A 21,157-nucleotide genomic window follows, 5' to 3' on the forward strand; every position below is an offset into this window, starting at 1 on the left:
GATAGACTCAATTGGCTATCCTATTTATATATATATAATAGTATAATTTAATACTTAATATTAGTTATATTCTCCCTTATGGAATTGGTGCACCATTCGATTTGCAAAATAAACTAAATAACATTAAGATCAGTTTAAGCCCCTTAATCAAACAACATTGCCTGAGGCTATTGTCTCCTTTCCTCTGAATAAATTCAACTAAAAAGTCAAACATGGCTAACGCGAATGAACACAGTGCTTTCTGTCACTCCGAAGGCAAATAACGAATCCTTGAGGATGCAAACAAACCTTGAGCTGCAAAAAACGCAATCACCTGAACTGGTATACTCCAAGACACCACCAGGGCCGTAGTGCACATCATACACACGTGGATTCAGCATTCTAATCTACTTTCAGGCGGCAGTGCATTACATTCATATGCGGACAGCCAAACCAGAATCTACCTCCCCATTATCAATACAGTGTCTCTCTAGCCCTGTAGCGATGTTCCCCTACATTGAAATCCACCGGGAATATCTGCTAAATATTCAGGGAGTACATTCATATTGTACGGCAGAATCAGACTATCCTCCTAAAAGCAACTTCAGAAACCACCTCCTTTGTACAGATAAGATAACTTTGGAAAAACTACAAATTTCTTCTTCCAAAACCATTGTTTCTTGGTGATAAATTATAAAATGCTCTTCTGCTAGAACAACCATGCTATTTGAAAAGTTGTTGAGCGAAACCATTGTTGCACCAGGAGATACCATCTTGTTTATGAAAACAGACAGCTAGTGTATTTATCTACGGAGAGTTGAACTTACGTTTGACGGCGTTGAGCACTCGGCTGTCCAGCGGTTTCCGACTGGGGTCACTGGTGGAGGAGCGGATGCCTGTACCACAGCTGTTGGCCAAGGTGTTTCTGTTGGATCCAAGGAGGAGAACCACATAGAGGTTCACACAGAGGTAAATAGACTAATTTTAATAAAAATTAAATAAAGTTAAATATAAGAGTAAAAACATGGTGATAAGGAGACAGTTCAAATATACATCAAATAAAGTTTAAACACGAGTTAAACCACACAGAGTTAATGTATTTTAAAAATAGGGATTCAAATACAGAGTTAAAACACAAAGTAAAATGTAGTTGAATAAACTTCCAATATACAGATCCATCTCGTACAGCGATAAACACATACAGGCAAAAATAGGTTCCCAATATAAAGAGTTTCCCCATACAGAGTTGACACATACAGAGTCAGAATACACAGAGTTGGAGACCCACTAGGCCGAGTTGTCATGATCCCAACAACATAATCATTACAGGCGGAGAAGGCAGACAGGTGTCAAACCAGTCCCAAAGCTCTCACCTATTATCTTAATTGCCAAAATACAAAAGAACACATTTCATTGTCAATAACAAACACTGGGTAGAAGGGTGTTGCTGCCAAGGTAGTCACCAACTCGCTGAACATTACCGAGTTTGATTCCCAATGTCTACATTCTGTGTTTAGGCATCCATGAGAAAAACGCACACACCCCTACCTGCTCATGAATGAACCTGTACCTGAAATCACTGAACCTTACTCTGCATAAAAAGCATCTGCTAGCAAGTTACCAAATAGAACAAAGCATGAACTGTTAAGACCTATTATGTCGGAACACATATAAAAACCCCTTGAAGCAGCAGGTCTGGGCGTGATCCCAGGGTGTTCTCGTACCTGTCAAAGAAGGTGGCCAGAAGGCGCCGGAGCAGGACCTTGTGTTTGATCCCGGCACACAGGTGACAGTTCATCAGCTGACCTCGTGTCATGAACACCTGGGTGCCTGGACAGGTGACCACAACAAACACCGTCTCAATTAGAAGTGCTCACTTGATACAATGAGCGAGGACTGAACCACCACCGAAATGCATTATAGTTCCGATCCCGGGACAGCCTGGAGTGGTTGGGTCCGATCGAACAATAGTTACAAGCAATGAGTCGATGCTATTTACTTTCATCTACACGGTTATTGGTTTTTTATCGAGTTAGGCAGATGACATTAAAACATTCTTCAGCAGATTGTTTTAGTGTCGTCTAGGAAACATCTGGTGTATTTTGCTGCAGTAGTTCACGTTGGATTTGTAGCGCATCGGTTTGGAACGGTTAAAAGGCAGGAGTGTCCCGTTATTTAAAAATAATGCACACCCGTTGCATAACTATTTAATAATGCACTGAGGTCTCCCCATTCGGTTTCCAGTGCGACCTCTACCACAAGTACTTTGCGCTAGTTTTTACTTCTTGTTTACTAAACCGCACACATCAGACCGATGTTGCGAAAACACTGCTGCACATACGAATCAGATTAGCCATTAGGAACAGTCAACGCTTTATGAATTCATATGCATTTTAATGAACGCACTCTTCTTGCATAATTGTAAACTGTAATTAAAAAAAATCTCTGTTTGTGTATGTGTGTATTGTACAGCGGCATTTACTGTACATACAAATGCAAACATATATACACAACTTTATATGTATGTATGTTTGCATGAATGAATGTATGCAAGGTCCAAAATGAACTCTTGACTAAAATGTTATTTTTCTATCTACCAAGGTGGAATAATCTACTATTATGTATGTATGTATGTATGTATGTATGTATGTATGTATGTATGTATGTATGTATGTATGTATGTATGTATGTATGTATGTATGTATGTATGTATGTATGTATGTATGTATGTATGTATGTATGTATGTATGTATGTATGTATGTATGTATGCATGCATGCTTGGGGCCTACCAGCGACCAGCTCCAGCTTCTCCCCAGGGTCCCCCTCGGTGTAGAGCTTAGGGTGGCAGCGGTAGCCGATCTGGCTGATGAGGCTGGCGGGCAGGGCGACCAGGTCTCTCCGGATCAGGACACAGTTACGGCTCTCCAGGGACAGAGGGACCCCCGACATCTCCGCCTTGTCCTGGACTGATGGGGGCAAAAACACATCATGTCATGATTATCGTTATTATAATGAAGACAAACATAATATACAATAATAACTGCATGAATATATAACCATATGAATAACAATAACAACAATAATAATGCTAATAATGACACTTTATTTAAAAACCTACTTTTAAACATACATTTTTTAAAAAAAGGGCTTCATACAATAAAGAAAATCTTAAGGTGTTTTTTGTTGTGTCTCAGACAATACCGTATTAACACAATAGAAAAATACACAAGAAGCGCCAGGGAGAAAGTGAAATAACATAGCAGAATGGAATGGAGTTTATAGAATAGAATTAGCAAGTACAATGAAACATGGTGACTCAGCAGTTATGGGATACGGCCAGGGTTTATGAAACACAACGTTGGGATATTAGCATGTTCATTCGCAATAGTGCTATCTTTTTGCCATCTAGAATTTATACAGCATAATTGGGCTGTTTGAACAGCCTCACTTTTGAATCAAATACTATGAGGACATATCCTCCTTGTCACCTCTCGTTCGACACCTTCGGTTAAATCGATACCTAAACTGCTAAAAAAAAAGAGGCTTAAAAATCAATCTGAGGGAAGGAGGCATCGCACTCATTATCTGTCCCTTAACCATAACATTAGCAGTGTATAGGGGTGTGCATTCCCTAAGATAGCCACACACACACACACGCACGCACGCACGCACGCACGCACGCACACGTAGACAAGCACACACACGCACACACATACTCAAATATCCGACAATGTCACCCTGGGGTGTTCGAACTGATTGCAGATAGAAAGGCTTTCATAAATAACTGAAATCCAAGACTTTAACAAACCTGTCCGTTGCCTCGGGCAGCACAATTTCAACCTCCTGCACAAGTTGATTTTGTACGCATGTGTCTCTCATTGTGTTTGAGGGTACTACAGTCGGTGTGAGAGAGAGAGAGAGAGATAGCGTGTGCGCGTATTAAAGCATTATACACACACGCACGGATCCGTAGCAAAGCGTAGCGACGGCAAAAATCGTACATCTGGTTATCAATTCAGATGCACGGATTCATCGTTCAGCATGGCGATCCCTACCGTGGGACTGTCAAAGAGGCAACACTCCACACACACACACACACACACACACACACACACGGAGTGGAAACCCTGTCAAACTCACGTCCGTAGGGGTTGGCGGCGCGCGCGTACATCTGGCTGTAGGCGTCCTCCGAGATGGCCTCGTAGGGCTCCTCCTCAAACTCCTCGTCCTCGTTCTGGTAGGACGTGGGGCTGTCCGTGGTCGGCAGGCTGGACGCGCCCGGACTGGACCTCTCTGCTCCTCCTCCACCTCCTCCACCACCTCCTCCTCCTCCGGGGAGGGGGTACGGCGGCAGCCCGGGGAACACGGTGGTCCCGCCCACCGTTGTGTAGAACAACGAGTTGGTACGCGCCAGGCGGCTGAGCTCGGCCGCCGACGTCGCCGCCGCCGACGCGGACGACGACGACGACGACGAGGTCTTGCCCGGCGTCCCGGCGGCCGGCGTGACGCTCAGCGACGCCTGATCCGCCCCTTCCTGTTTGATCTTGCGCTGCTGCAGGATGGAAGCCGGCCAGCCGTGGACGCCCAGAAGCGCGGCGGCCGCTAAGCTACTGGCGTTGTTCCCGTTGTTGTTGTTGTTGCCGTGGTGTTGGTGGTGAAGGTGGTGCGGGTGCTGGTGGTGGTTGTTGGGGCTCTGGGGCTCGGAGCCCGTCTCCTCCAGGGGCCCCGTCGTCTGGGAGTCGCAGTGGGGCGAGTTGGCCTTGAACAGCAGGTCCATGCCGCGCTCCACGATGTGCTGGATCTGGAGGTAGCCGGCGGTGTACATGACCACCAGCTGCTCGCTGGCCGCCATGGTGAGCCTCCCCGTGTAGCAGAAAGAGAGGATCTGCTCGAAGCAGGCGGGAGTGACCGAGGAGGGCAGCTCGAACTGGCTCTTGGACGAGCTGCTGAAGAGGTCCCGGAAGTACAGGCTGCTGGCCGCCAGCACCGCCCGGTGGGCTTTGAAGGCCTGGCCTGGGAGAGGGAGAGGAGGACAGCGATGCTCACGACAACAGCTTCAGAAGTGCTTTCCCCGTTAATACATTTCCTTTAATGCTTCATTTCTTTCCTTGGAAACGAAATCATGAAGCGTCAATGAGTCATTGACCATCAACTGGCATCAAATGTTATGATCAATTTCTTACACAAAAAAAACAACATTATCATAAAGACATCAAAAAAGTAACACAAAAAGAAATAAGATCAAATCATGTAAGCAGTATCAACATCTCACGGGTCAGACTGAAATTTCCCATTCTTTTCTTCTCAGTCATTTTACTTCCTCTACCCGGGGAGCAACTGACCTTTGACCAGGATGGACACATCGCAGTAATGTCCCAGAATCCTTTGCTCGTTCAGGGAGCCCAACACGGTGGCCCCGAAGTTCGGAATCTCCACGTGGAGAAGCTGGGACATGATGGGCGGGGTGCGTGCGACTGCTCCACTTCAGACCTTCACACCGCAGACAGTGCCAGTATGGGAGACATCTTTTACCACCCAAAAGGACAGAACCAGGGAAAAGAAGAGAAAAATGGTGAGTTTGAGGAGAAGAACAGCGAAAAAACAAGGTACAAACACAAGAACGACGTGCGAAAGATGAGCAGAAAAGTGAAGTTAGCGAGAGGTGCGAAAGGGAAGATTGAGAGGAAAAATCGAAATAGAGTTGAGGTGCGAGAATGAACACAGTTTAGGGAGAAGTGAGAGGTTTGTGAAAAGACATGCAGAAAGAGTGAAGAGAGAGACACGGAGAGAGACACGGAGAAGAGAGAGAAAGAGAGTGAGGGAGAGAATAGAAGGGGGGGGGGGGCAAGGCGAAAGGAGGAGTCAATGCACAAAAAAGGATTAGTTGTGCCAACTGTAAATAAGAGAGTTCTGAAGTAACTTATGTTGTTTAAACATGTTTTGAATTCCAAGAACTCTGCGCGGCCGAGCAACTGCATGTTCACAAGCCCCATAACCTTTGAGTGAACGTTCCCCAACTACACTGAAACCATAGACTGGATGTATAAAACGGGAACAAGGGCACCACAGTGGGGCAGGGTGCACGGGTTCCCAAGTCACCAAACAGTCTAATCAATTCCTCGCCGAACAGACCCAGAGTGGAACTGGGCTTTTATCTATATCTATTAGTTTCTCGGGAACCTCTTTAGTCACCACCCCACCCTCCCCACACACACACACACACAAACACACACACACACGTATGTACACACACACACGCACACATACAGCACACTGACAAATATATACACAGACAAAAATACACATACTAGTTTCATTATTGAGCAATGCTGCAGTTCCAGTAATACAAACAGATGAAGTCGAAAAAAACGGCAGTGTTTCACTCAACTTCGGTCTCTAGTTCATGTTCTTCAAAAACACACACAGACACTTCGTCATATATATGCAAAAATGTGTGCACAGTCGGAGCCACGCCAGAATAACCATACTCAGAGGAACAAGGACAGACACACTCATACCCACACACACACACACACACACACACATGTGGATATGCATGTATCATTCAAAACATCTTTGCTCTCCCATAGCTTCCTTACACAACACAAGACAGACAAACGAAGAGACCCCCCCCCCCCCCCCACACACACACACACAGTTCTGACCTGTGCAATGCCAGTCTTCTGGTGAGGACACACTAGGACGCTCTCCACCAAACATTGAAGATCCAGAAGATCCAGAAGATCCCAGGACAAGAGGAACAGGAGGAAGAGGAGGAGGGGGAGAAAGCTCACTGTCTGGTCGCACCTCTCTTCTCCTTTTGCTAAAGTGTCAAAGACTCCACAGCTCCTCGGATCTGTACCATTGCTGCCCCCCCTTTCTCTCTCGCACACAAAACGATTCCCCACTACTGTCTCACTAAGTCATCCTCTGTATTCTCCCAGAGCCCATCCACTACGTCTCAATCTCCCCAGAAAGCACCATGCTCTCTCTCTCTCTCGTTGCCTCCCTCGCTCTCTGTCTGTTCTGTGTCTCTCTCAACTCTCTGTGTCTGTTCCCTATATCTCTGTGTCTGTTCTATCTATCGCCGTCTCAAAGCCTCCCACTGCCTCCTCGTCATTATCTCCCTGTTTCTCTCCCCCCCCCCTTCTCTATTCTCTAAGGGTTGAATTCAACAAGTGCTGCTGCAGAGAGAGACAGTGGAAGACTAAGAGAGAGAGAGAGAGAGAGAGAGAGAGAGAGAGAGAGAGAGAGAGAGAGAGAGAGAGAGAGAATAAGATATAAAAGAGAGAGAGAGAGAGAGAATAAGATATAAAAGAGAGAGAGAGAGAGAGAGAAAGGGAAAGAGATAAAAAGAGCAGAGTGAATCAATGATGAAAAAAGTGGGAGCTCATTGTGTGTGTGTTTTGTGTGTGTTCATGAGGCTCTCACTTTCTCTCTTTGTGTGTGTGTGTTTGCATGTGTGTATCTGTGCATATCTGAATGTGTGTGTGTTTGTCTGTCAGTGTGTTTGTCTGTGTGTGTGTGTGCGTGTGTGTGTGTGTGTGTGTATGTTCAATCTGATCAATGCAGTACTATATGTCGCAGGGAGAGAGAGGGAGAAAGAAAACAGGCTACAGTTACAGACAGAGACAGAGACGGCAAAGAAGGAGAGGAGGGAGGGAGGGAGCAGGGTGAGAGAGAGGGAGGGAGGGAGGAAAGGAGGAAGAGAGCTGAGACAGAGAGAAAGTCATTTGAGGACAGTACGAGAAGAGAAAGACAATTAGGTTGAGGGAACTTCAGCCACTTCTCTATATTCGCACACACACACACACACAGACACGCACACACATACCCATACACAAACACACACACACACACACACACACACACACACACACACACACACACACACACACACACACACACACACACACACGGCATCATATCCAGACGGGCATGGAAACATCAAACATCAGAATAAAAGGGGAGGTCACACAACCTCTTCAGAAAAACGTGGGTGACCTCCCTAAAGTAGCCACGAAAACGTAACCCACTGACTGTAAGCCAGGCCCCGTCTGACACACACCCCTGAAAACCCCTGTTTGATGCAACACAGCACGTAACTGACTCATATTCCCGTAAAGCAATAGGATTTCTCAAGTGTAGTATAAATAAGAAAGAATTCCAGAGGCCCACTCACTGCAGCACTATCCGCCACAGGTCGCTGGGACGCTGAACAACACCGATAAGCACCACAACAATAATCCCAACCCCGCTGGCGATAAAGGCTTCATCGCAATAACTTTAGCGCATTCAATGTGGGAGAAATAGAGAGGAGATACGCCTAAGGTCAGGGGTTGGGGAGAGAAAGAAGGGGTCCCCGAAAAGGAGAAAATACAGAAGGGATAGGGTGTACGCAGAGAGGAGAGCTTGAAAATGATAAAATGATAAATAAGCAAACCAAGACGGTATAAAGGTTAGGCAATAAGTATTAGAGACGGGTTGTGTGTGTACGTGTGTGAGTGTGTGTACGTGTGTGAGTGTGTGTGTGTGTGTGTGTGTGTGTGTGTGTGTGTGTGTGTGTGTGTGTGTGTGTGTGTGTGTGTGTGTGTGTGTGTGTGTGTGTGTGTGCGTAGCGCATTTGTGAAATGGACTTTTAACTGTGAGCCATAAAGATGTGCTGGTATGCATCATATAAATCTATACTATACTGTACACACACAAATATGTATCACTCTTTATATTCATCTTAAAACAGAGACGAAAATTGAAAAATATACAACGGTGATTGCAAAAAATCCAAGCTTCTACAGAGCGTGTATGCAGACGCATTATGCTGTAGTTTAGAACAGAAACTTCCAGTAGCTGAGCTAAACGAAGCAAAAACTTCTCTGTCTCGAAGTCACCGTGGTGATATTAGCGGAACATATCACGAACGAGACTCGCATCACAACCCCATTGTCGTTGTTCTCACACCGCTCCACCACTGCAGTGTGATGCCTGCAATACATGTGGAGCTATGAGTGAATACGCAAACAAGCACTCACTCCCTCAGACATGCAGGCACACACACACACACACACACACACACACACACACACACACACACACACACACACCCGGACACACCCGCAGTTACTAAGACACACACATTATCAGTCACGGAGAAACAACACACGCGCAGACACAAACTCACACACACCCACACACGAACACAAATGCACACTCACTTTGACACACACATTATCAGTCAAACAGAAACAACACAGACACACAAACTCACACATACCCACACATGCACACACATGCACACACAAACGGATGCATGCTCTGTCACATTAAGAATCCCTCTTTTGTTTTCTATGTACACAGATGAGCACGCCTTCAGGTGCAACTGTTTGTTCATTCTCACGACATATAAAGGGCATATAAGGGGCGGGGGGGGGCCTCCATCTTTTGTTTGTTTCCGGTGGTCCGCTGCTGCCCTGTCCACCAGCCAGACAGTTCATCCATTAGTTTGCCCATCCGTCAGTCAGAGGGTTGAATCTTTAGGCTAGATCCCTCCTTCCCCCCCCTCACACATCTACATCCACACACCATCTCTTTATCTCACCCTCTCTTTCTCTTTCCTTTCTCTGCCCCATCCCTCGCTGCATACCACATTGCCAGTGTCTCTCTCTCTCTCTCTCTCTCTCTCTCTCTCTCTCTCTCTCTCTCCCTTCCAATTAATGCACACAGGGCTGCATTGCAGTGAGGCTGGCGCGTGCCATGGCGGAGAAGCACAGTGCATCGTCTACAGACATGCATGTACGTGCCAGCCGGGGCGAGGAGGAGGAGGATGTGAGCGAGAGCCAGAGAGAGAGAGAGAGCGAGAGCAACGGAGAGAGTGGGAAAAGGAGAGGGAGGGGGGGAGAGCGAGAGAGAGTAAAGGGAGGGAGGAAACAGAGAATATGTTGAGTCAGGGAGAATGGGACGCCAGTAAGGCAGACTGACTGCACATGCACAGACATGTAATGTAGCGTCGTCCATGTGGGTGTGCTGTGCGCTGCCGATGGTGCGGCGGAGAGTGGGCGAGTGCCCGGACTCTGATTTCGGCTAACATTCACGTGGAAACGGTGGGCATAAAAAAAAAGAAAGAAAAAAAAGAAAAACGTGAAGATGATTCACACACACAGAATGTATCCTATATTTGCATACACACTCGGAAACAGAAGCATACGTACGGATGGCAGGGAGCGGCTTCCCTTCCGGGGATAAGCCATGCAATACATATACAGACTTTGCCCATCTCTGATAATAATACAAAGCAGGCGTTGGGGTGTGAGAGATTATTTGCAGGTGTGTGTGTGTGTGTGTGTGTGTGTGTCTGTGGGTGTGTGTGGGAGGGGGTCTGGGTTAGTGAGTTCCTCTCTCCTGCATATGTCTTCCGTGCAAAAGTGTGCTGCTTCAAAAGCTTTTGTAAATGCCCCGGAAAATCAGATGTGGTTGTGTCGAATTTGTTGTTTAAGTGTGCTACATTTCAACCTCATTCCTGTAGCATTATAAAAGGCATACTATCAGCTTAGAAAATATTACATGGATGCATTACAACTATACTAATGATGATATAATGACTGATAACAAAAAATGTATATAAGAAATATAATAATAGTATAATAATAGTAACTAAAAAATAATAAAAACTAAATAACAATAGTAATAATATTAATATTTCAAATTATTATAATTACTATAAAAAGGAATATATGATCATTATTATTATTTTATAATTATTACTGTTATTATAACGATGTAATTATTCTATACCCTAACAGCAGTGGGCAACCACTGTGGGGCGCCTTTGCACCAACTGCAAGGCTAGTGCCCTGGTTCATCTCCATCACACTGGGTTTCCATGTCATCTGCATTGCCTTCCAGTGTGTGTGTTTGTGCGTGCGCGTGTCTGTGTGTCTGTGTGTGTGCGAGTGTCCTCAAAGAACCACAACAAGGTCCCCAGTAGGCAGGGATGAGATGTGAACAGAGGCACCCCCCCTGCTCAGCCCGCCCCAACCACAGCAGCCGCATCAGGTCATCTCTATTATGAATTACAGATAATGAATCAAAACCCCAACATAAAACCATGCATTTTACACAAGGCCACGGTCGACATGTGACTCAACCCTTTACCGTGCTAGTTAGCGACAGTGGCCAACTTTGACTGTAACCCAACGGGCGCTTCTGTCGAGCGCATCTGTAAAACTGTACATTAAGATGCGTGCTTGTATGTGAATGCATGTGAAACATGCATGTATTCAAAGTGCTACAGGGTGTACTATATCGGTCCTGCGATGCCCGCAAGGCACAGTCACAAGCCTGCCTGCGCCAGGAGAAGTTTGGAAGCCGCCTCGCTCCCTCCTGACGCAGACTCGGGATAAGTTTGCTTATGTTCTCGCTATACAATCTAAACATGAACAGCCCTGTCTTTATAAATATTCAGATCCTGCAGTTGTTCCCATGTCTAAAGTGTACCAGACAAACAGATTCTCTCCACGTTGAGACGGCACACCGCTCCCCGGCAACAGGGCCTGCCAATCGGGACAGAGCAAGTGTCTGCTTGACTCCGTCTGAGGATGATTATGGGATGTCGAAAAGAAAGAAAAAAGGGGAGATGAAAGAGAGACGGAGAGACGGGGGGAGAGGACAGAGAGGGAAAAAGGGCAATGATAGATAGACGGCCAGAGAGAGAGATGGAGAGAGAGAGGGCGAGAGAGTGACGGGGGAGACAGAGGGAGAGACGGTGATAAAAGAGAGACAGGCAGCTTGTTAATGCGTATAATACAATCCGTATGTATAGTCACTGCCAGGAGAAGTTGCCTGCATAAAGCAGAAAAAAAAAGAAAAAAGAATCCTCCCTCTGAATCACCGTTATGTAAGAATCAGACAACTCCTAAATGATTTGTGGTGGGCTGCGTATTGTCTGCTCACGCCATTCGTGAATTCAATCTATTATCTTTATTTTTTCACACACTGATCATTTAACTGCTGGACAAAACTATTCAGAAAAAAAGGCGAAAGAAGTAGACCGGCTTGAGCTCAACCGTGATAACACAGCACGTCTCTAAAAAGAAAATGGGATGATGTGTGAATGATGATTATTATGATGATGCCGGGAAGGTTGATTTTGTAAATTGATGTACAATAGCGGGTTCGTCTTGGCACGCGAGGAAACGTGCCAGATACTGTGTTGTCTGCAGATGCTGTAATTAGTGGCCTTTTACCATTTGTACCGAGTAGAACTGAACACCGTTACCTCAAGAACACATTGACATTTTCCAGTCTCGACACACACACACACACACACACACACGCACACACACACACACACACGCAGGCAGGCAGGCATGCACATGTATACAAAACATGCACACACACACATAATATTTAAACTGGAACACTGCAATCAAGGGTTGTTGTGACGGTTAGTGTGTTGCCATGTCAATTAGTGAGCGGCGACTGTTGAAGTGGTCGGCTACGCTCTGTCATACACTGGTGGTCCAGTGTCTGAGTGTGTTTGTGTATGTGAGAGAGAGATACAGATACATAGAACGAGAGAAAGGGTAGCTATGTGTGTGTGTGTTTGTGTCTATGAGTGTGTGTGTGTGTGTGTGTGTGTGTGTGTGTCTGTGTGTTTCAAAGCCGAATGCTTTGCTAATGGACTCCAAGTGGTGGTGGGAGGTAAACAAACACATGCGATGGCTGCTGAAACTCACGTACACACACACACACACACACACACACACACACACACACATATACTTCTTTTGGGGGCGTAGAGCTGAGAGCAAGACGCAGAAGTGGAAGGAGTGGAAGGCAGAGAGAAAAACAAGAGCGAATCTAAGATTTCAACCATTTGGGGGAAGAGGGAAAATGTTCCCTGTTGCCTGTCATTGTGTTGTGAAATCCAGCACACATAGTATATTGCTTTGTGTTGTTGGTCATCCGATGTTGTTCAATTCCGGACTGTCACAGTGAGTAATACAAAAGTAATGACCCACAAACTTCAAAAAGGGACATTTGGCATGGGGACAAATGTGCCAAACACTGCCCTATAGTCAAATTATTCCGTTGACTATACAAAATACTTCTTTCCTTTTATGTTCCTCGTTCAATGTCAAATTGATTTAGGTTACACAACAGCCGTTACAAATTATCTCTATCGAGACAGATATCCAGAAATGAAGTTGACAGTGAGTGAATGGAAGAAACTCGTAATTACTAAAGAAACAACACCTTGTGTGTGTGTGCGTGTGTGTGTTCTTGCATCACATCTGGTCTGTGGTCTATAATAAACTGCCAAACCTTGTTTGGTGAAAGCACACTTTCACCAATGACCATACTGGAACTGTATTGCGCTGTTGTTTTGAAATTCACAAACTTTTGCCAAAGTCTTGCATCAAGCTTACATTCGAACTAAGTACATGAGGGGTTGAAGCCTACTAGTGTGTTTACTTAATTCCCACACAAGAAAACCCCACAGAAGTACAATCGAATGGAGCATTCGCTAGGGCCATACAGTGGACAGTCGCAAAACAAACCTGAATGCAAAGATTTCTACAGACTGCAGTTGTCCCTCCTTGAATAGACTAATGAATAAAGAGGGCTTGTAATATAATTCATAGAATGTAAGTTGACGTATCAAAAGAATCAAGGCATTTAAAGCCATGACACTACTGGCTGTATGGTAATTTGAGAAGCACCTGGCTGACAGACAGGTACTTTGTCAGTGCTAGCTCCACTCCCTGTAAGTGCATGGTGCAGGGTTGTACGTACCTGTGATGTCTTCAAAAGACTTCAGCAGTTTAATAGCGGCTAATGCTATGGTTGAAGGCTATAGAGTACGCAAAGCTAGTTTGCAACGTTAGAACGATTCTGGGCTGAAAATGTCTGTAGGACTAAGACTGGAGCAGTTTTTCGGCTGTAAACTAATCCTATGTTAGTAAGCTAAACTGGTATGCTATGCTAGTAAGGTTCTGGGCCACCAATGTTTATATGAATATTAATCCCCGAGCACAGACTCTAGCAGTATCATCATCATCATATCAGTGCTATAAAATAATGCGATGCAATTAACATTCCGGGCTGAAAATGTTTATGTGACTTTTGTGACGCTGGTAAACAAAAAAACCTTGAGCAACATTGGACCTGCACTATGTAACTTTTTCACTGGAACCTCTGTCAAAATGAGATTTCCTTTTTTTTTCTCTTCCACAGAAGTAATTGATTCAGAGCGGGGACCCAAGACAACCCGGTTTGACTGTGCTGTGGATCAGCTTCTTTTGGGTTTGTTGTTCAGACGCTCTTAATTTCAAATCAAATCAAACAAAAGGCGGTGTCTTCTAGGAAACAAAGTTACGACACAGCAGGGGTCTGAATACAAACAGGTCAAGAGCCTTCGGTACGATGGCCTCCGTTCATCTCTTCACTGATCCACCAGAAATACAGCAACGGAAAAAAAAAAACAGCTTCAACTACTACTATTCATTCAGTAAAAGTTCTGCGGTGCAGAGTAAACGCAGCGCTAATGAGGCCGGGGGTGGACTTACTTTGCCGTCGTACCAGTAACACAAGCGTGTTTTCAGCCCCACTCGGGGTCATTTACCCGGAGCTGACATCAAAGCAGCGGAGGAAACCCTTACTAGTCATACCCTTACTCTACTTTGTCTCAGCGAAGGCCGACAGACCGACAGACATTCCTCTAATCACACGCTCGTATCAAAAGGGAAGTGGTGGTACTGGTGTGGTTGTGTGTGTGTGTGTGTGTGTGTGTGTGTGTGTGTGTGTGTGTGTGTGTGTGTGTGTGTGTGTGTGTGTGTGTGTGTGTGTGTGTGTGTGTGTGTGTGTGGGGGGGGGGGGTATCGATTCAATGATATCGATTCAACATAAACACATCATTATGTTGGGGTTTTAACTCAGAAGTATAATTACACTTAATCCTTTTAGCAACTCGGAGAAAGTAGGGGCCACACAGCAGAACAATTACGATTTTGAAACGTGGAGAAGTATTTTTGGATACATGCAAGTTCTTTTTTCTTCCAGACGTCATTTTATAAATGGAGTCGCATTTCGGCATTACACAATCGGAGCACAACTGTCAAATGAAATGGCACCAAAGAACTGCCGCATGTCATGTTTGACGAACGTCTTGAATGCCTCTGCTTGAGTGCAGTGCGTGCGGTGATGGATGCCGGGAAACGGCTGCAGCATGCGGCATGTGGGTTGCCTGCTGCATCCCGTACACCCCTTCCTGATCCTGAGGGACTACTGTGTGTCTATAGCAGGGCTCACCAACCACTGCAAGGGATTTCAACAACCCCGCCCATAAACCACTGGCCTCGGATTCCACCGAGATCCACCTAGAGGTGCTATGGCTATATAACTCAGGTATGCACCGCTACGACACAAAAACAGGGATGAATAAGGTATAAATAAAGTGATAGGGTATTAAACATTTATTGCGGCTGCTGTTTGGTGAACACAAAATGGAAGATGATATCTAATATTACTGAGAAAAGGGGAAATGGAGGAAAACAACAAGTTGACAAGTCACGTCATAACAATGCTAAGAAAGATAGATACGTGTGACAATGACTAATTGCAACGGGCGAAAGGGAAGGAAGAGAGGCAATGAGAGACACAGACAAACAAACGAGGCGAGAGAGCGAGAGACAGAGAGAGACAGAGAGAGACAGAGACAGAGACAGAGAGAAAGAGAGAGAGAAAGAGAGAGAAAGAGAGATTAAATAGATGAAGCGAGCAATTAGATGCCAGATACTATTCTGCTCGAGCTGGTGTAGTACCATGTGACCCATGCCGTGTGTGACATCAGTGCGGGTCAACTTGGCCACGATATCAGTGTGAAAGAAAAAGGAGGACACATCGTTCAGCATCGATGCTCCTCTACGCCTGTCACCAAAAAACAACACACACACACACACACACACACACACACACACACACACACACACACACACACACACACACACACACACACACACACACACACACACACACACACACACACACACGTACATAGACACACGTACATAGACACAGACCGCTGCACGCTTCTACTGAGAACTCACTGTACATTTGAAGTGGAGCGGACAGAATGCTTTAATTCATTCGCCATGGCGCATGAATTTTTTTCTTTTTTTCGGGGGGACTAGGACACGGGGGGGTGTAGGGGGGAGACGAATCCTGTTTGATATCAAAGCCACGTCTGTTGTATCAAGAGAATGTCACATGCTGCATGGGTTTCAAACGAGATGACACACACACGCACACACAAACACACACACACACGCACACACAGGCCATGTCCCGATTCATCCCAGCTCACTGTAATGTATCGCTTCGCACATGAACTTGAATGTATCGGAAAGCAATACATATGAGAGCATAGCTCTCACACACACTCACACACACCACACACACACACACACACACACACACACACACATACACACACACACGCGTAAGCGCAACATTAAAATCTCCCCTGTCAGCAGCAGCAGACCTAGCTAGCTCAATGGTTGGACAGAGGCACCGTCAGGGCCTAGATTTCACATGTACGTGTACTCAAATAACATGTCACCTTGGATAACCCGAGTGCACTGGTGAAACCCCGCCAGCTCCCATAAGTATAGGCAGCGCTTAGTTGCATCTCTGTCACGACTCACCAAAGGTAAACACGAGACAGCTGGCAACCAGAAGAGTAAAATATTTACATATATTTTTAATAACATTTCCCTATGAATCCTACCACCACAGATTGAGTCTTGTAAAATCTAATTTGGCTTTTACAGAGAGATGCACGGCAAACAATTTAAAAGTAAACCTTTTGATTCAAAAAATAATATTTGTATGTATAAGAAGGGCTTTCTTGGCCAAGATTGAATCTTTTGATGGTCCTTTCTCATAAAGATAATAAACAAATGTACAAAGAGAATTCAGATTATTATAGGATTCTAGAATTGTTGTGCAATGAGAACGTCTTTTAAACTACTGAATGTTAAGTCGTCCATTGCAGTCATTGAGTAGATGTTTGGTTAATGTGAAAGTTGAAGCAGGCTGAGGAGATGGGACGGTATATGAGAGGGCCTGCTGCTGTGGTGGGAGCCGTGTTGAACAAACTACAAGCCTTGGATTCCTGTCTTTTTCCACTGGCCTCCACTGGCATTGCACCAAGCTTTCAAGACGTGAGAAGAGCAGATCCACAAACTATTTGCTATAGAGAACACCGGGACAACCTCCCCTTTTCGCAGCCTCACCAAAAATCACATTTACCTATTAACATCTTGTTTTATTTTTGTGTAAATACCCAGCGATACATAACGCTATTTTTTAAGTCAACAGCCACATGGTAATGTTTGGTTGCTGGGTGTTTGGAGATCAATTTGTTTCTTACGCCGTCTTGTAGTTTGTCTATTGCTCCGTGCGGTGATTGCTTGGTCGGATTTAATGAATGCGGGTGTCCGCAAGCGTCACTCTCTGGTCTGATAGTCTTGTCGCCTAATTGAAACCTTGTGGGACGAAGTGAAGTTGAGTAATGCGTCTCGACGACTGACATGTCAACGCCTGAAGTGGTTTACAAATATTGCAAAAATAAATTACAATTACCTTTCACACCCTTTGCTAATTTGGAGCGGATACAATCTTAGTTAGTATAGTAAAGGGAGGGAAATACATGTATTTCCATAGCAGCTTTAAGTCAAAAGTTTAGAATACGAATAAGAAAGATGAGCATGGTATGGCGCTATAAAGAAGGATTTGCCTGGTGACAAAACTCAGAGATTTCTGGTCAAATGATTTGAAAAGCATGTGTGCATTTGTCATGAACCAACGATAAACATTCCACAACAAGATAAAGCGCTTTCAAAGGCACGATCCATCAAGTAAAAGGGCAAACATCAAGTAATTTCAATAACTATCAAATTTTCCATCTAACATGAAATCAGACCTCCTGACTATCAAAAAGATATCATTGTCAAAGCTCTTGGCAGCCGCGGCCATAGCTCTGTGGCGGGTGCATGACTGTATTTATACTGGAGTCCTTTTTTCGTGTCTTCACTCAAATGCAAATGCTCATAAGTCTCACGTACACATGCAAATACAAATGTAAATTCCTTTACTCTTACTGTCGTATACAATGAGGGCTTCGAGACAAGCACGCACTCTCTCAAGCACACACAGGCATGATGCCATGTGATCTGGCTAGGCATTATGCCAATGGCCAAACATGTCACTTAGCAGAGCGCGAGAGAGAGAGAGACATAGAGACCGAGAGAGAGACAGAGAGGCAGCAAGAGAGGGAGTGCGGGAGAGCCAGGCAGTGAGACAGAGAGAAAGAGAGAGAGAGAAAATAGCTGAGAAAAAGAGACAAAGAGAGGTGGGGTGAGAGGCAGTGAGGGAGAAAGAGGGACTGAGAAAGAATGAAAGAGAGCATGAAAGAAGGAAAGAAAGAATGAAAGAGAGAAGGAAAGATGAATAGGCAGTTTATGCGTTAAGTTGTTTCGTAAGAGTGCCCTCCCTCAAGAAGCTTCAGTGCACACACACAATGAACACCAAGCTGAGCACTGCATAGTTATTACCCGCCGTGTTTTGGGGTAGCGTGGCGGGGTGGGAGTGGTGGTGGTGGTGGTCGGGATGATCGGGGTGATTCGGAGAAACTGAATCACGTGATCTCATGTGATCTCATGTGGAATTGTTCGGAGGAATATGCCATGTTTACTGTTCATTGTCTTCCTTCTTGGAAGCCTTCCTGACGCACAGCATGCCAAAGAGCCTGCGAATGAGCGACATGCAAAGGCGGCCAATATGCAATGGCCCTTCCGAGCACTTTTCCCACTCTCCACTTTCTATGGCGTCAATTGCTACTTTGGCCCATTGTCTTTTTCGTTGTCGCACTTTCGGCTGGGAACTAAAGATGCCATGTCATTTTCAATTTTCTTTGGCAAAGCTGGGCCAAAGCAACATAACTTCCTCCAAAATGCCATACTGAGAGAGTAGATGTTCTATCGTTTATTGATGGTATTGGTCGGACTGCTTGCATAACCCCGGTTACAATCACATACCTGCATGCAAATACCACATCCATCAAGTCATCCATTACCTAAGCATTTAGCTAGGTATAAGATAACTTTGGGGCACATGAAATGGCTCATCTTAACCTAGAAGACCCAAGAAAGTTTCAGCAAATCATTGTTATAGATTGCTCTCTACCGAGTTGTGTTGCAAACCTGCCATGTGATTTTGGGTTAATCCTTAAACCAGTTCTATCACATTTCAATTAAACCAGGGTGAAGAGATACAGGTGTCCTCCTGAGACCTCAGAACACCACCAACAGACAAACAGTTCCTCTTCATCCAACGGTTGGATCGAGAAGACTTTGGCAGCTAAACTGTTCACACTAGTGCGGAATATATGCACCATCCGTCCTGCCACCGAACTTTGTAGAGCAGAGACATGCAGAAACCAAATGCTGAGGTCCTGAATGTAACGCAATGCAACACTGTGGGTTGAAAGAAATATAAGACTCAACGCCAAGCCTTGGAAAATCAAATCCCAAACAAACAAGACATTCCCCCGCTACACTCCTCGACCGTGGCTATGGTTAGGTTGAGGGGGAACTGGAGTCCATTAGGGGTCAACCAGGACAAGGACATCATGTCTTCAGGAAGACAGCATTCAGGCAAAGACCGACTAGTGAGCTCTAGTGTGCTAGATCGATTCCAAACAGCACAATGCCAGGTTCTCTCTCACGCACACACACACACACACACACACACACACACACACACACACACACACACACACACACACACACACACACACACACACACACACACGTTTGGGGAATCCTTCTCAATGGAGGTGAAACATAGGGAGGGACAGAGCAGAGGAAGTTTTTTTTTTATCTTGAATTGCTTCTCTCTTAATCAAATCGTAATAACCTAACCTTAACCAGATCAATGGATTTGAGACTTTCTGAAGACTTTCTAACCGTTATCAGGGAACTTGACTGTGTTTCGGTTAACCGAAAGAGTTTAAACATTACTTCTTTCCAATAACAAACCCGCGTACAACCCAGTATAGGAGACGATGAATGAACACTGATGCATAGAAAATGATACCACGATTAATGTTGACATGGAGTAAGCTCTCAAAAGGTGTGTTGTCACTGTATATAGTTGTAATACATCTGACATTGTAAGTCGAGTTTGGGTCATAACCGTTCAATATGATATGTGAACTTGTACTGCATCGTTATCAAATTTAAAAATCATTATTAGACACATCCCAACCATGTGATCTTATATCATACTTAAAGAGCCCTATTTAACCATTTTAAATGGCTTTATCACTGGGCTGTTTAACACTATTTGATGACTCTTGGGATATCATGCAGTTCCAGCTGCTTTGAGAGGTTATACTGAGAATTGCTATGAACCCCGTCCATTTACCAAATGGGAAGAGTTGTTACATTTTCCTCTTGGGTTGCATTGCCTCAAATTATGAAAAGCCACCTCTGACTTTCTGTTTGTGGATAAAAGTGAGGATTAACAAAACGGATGGGCAATGCAAGAAGTGTCACAATTTGGCAAAGAATCAGTAATGGTGGCAAAATAATTAACTGCGCCCTTCTTTCGGTATGTCAAGAACGTGTTCCGTCAGACTCTATAGAAAAGGATTGCTAACCCTCCTGCTGATGGACTCATTTACTGATGACTGTTGTGTGGATGAAGCGGGCGATGTGCGATATAAAGTCCAAAGTAAGATTTGTCTTCCCCTCCAGGTGTGGTGTCAATTTACCATTACAAGTCATGGTGATAGAGCAACTTAAGAGCCTACCAGTTGGTGCAGTCCACTGAGCCCCTTAAATAATACACACATGCAGAGATTGGGGTGTTCAGGAAAGAGATTCTATGGAACTTCTCTCATTCCACGTTGCATTAATTCGACTGCTACTGACACCCACCCTAAAGAGCGTCTAACTTAGTCCTAGGCCCTGCACACATCAGTAGGTGGCGATAGACAATAGATTCAAGAAAACAACCTGGAATGTGATAGAAGTACTGCACATGCTTGGCCATTGCACCTTGATGTATCAAGATTGTGTAGAATGTGCAATGATCATCATGAGGATTTATTGTTTA

At 44.9% G+C, this 21,157-nt stretch overlaps 1 protein-coding gene across 4 annotated transcripts in view; it reads right to left on the reverse strand.

Annotated features, from left to right (window-relative positions):
- The window catches only part of nacc2 (NACC family member 2), a 32,782-nt gene that overhangs the window by 7,622 nt on the left and 4,003 nt on the right, over positions 1-21,157 (reverse strand). For 3 of the 4 annotated variants that reach the window (XM_079756027.1, XM_079756028.1, XM_079756026.1), the window contains 5 exons: positions 5,323-5,505; positions 4,121-4,993; positions 2,770-2,946; positions 1,704-1,809; positions 807-904 (listed from right to left, as the gene is read on the reverse strand). In XM_079756027.1, coding sequence (XP_079612153.1) covers positions 807-904; positions 1,704-1,809; positions 2,770-2,946; positions 4,121-4,993; positions 5,323-5,434 — 1,366 coding nt within the window. In that variant the 5' untranslated portion in view covers positions 5,435-5,505. Of the gene's footprint in view, positions 1-806; positions 905-1,703; positions 1,810-2,769; positions 2,947-4,120; positions 4,994-5,322; positions 5,506-6,645; positions 6,788-21,157 lie in introns of those variants that run through there. The other variant, XM_079756029.1, reaches the window with a different exon arrangement.

This window comes from Pollachius pollachius, assembly GCF_949987615.1.
Source record: "Pollachius pollachius genome assembly, chromosome: 18".
NCBI classification, from domain to species: Eukaryota; Metazoa; Chordata; class Actinopteri; order Gadiformes; family Gadidae; genus Pollachius; species Pollachius pollachius.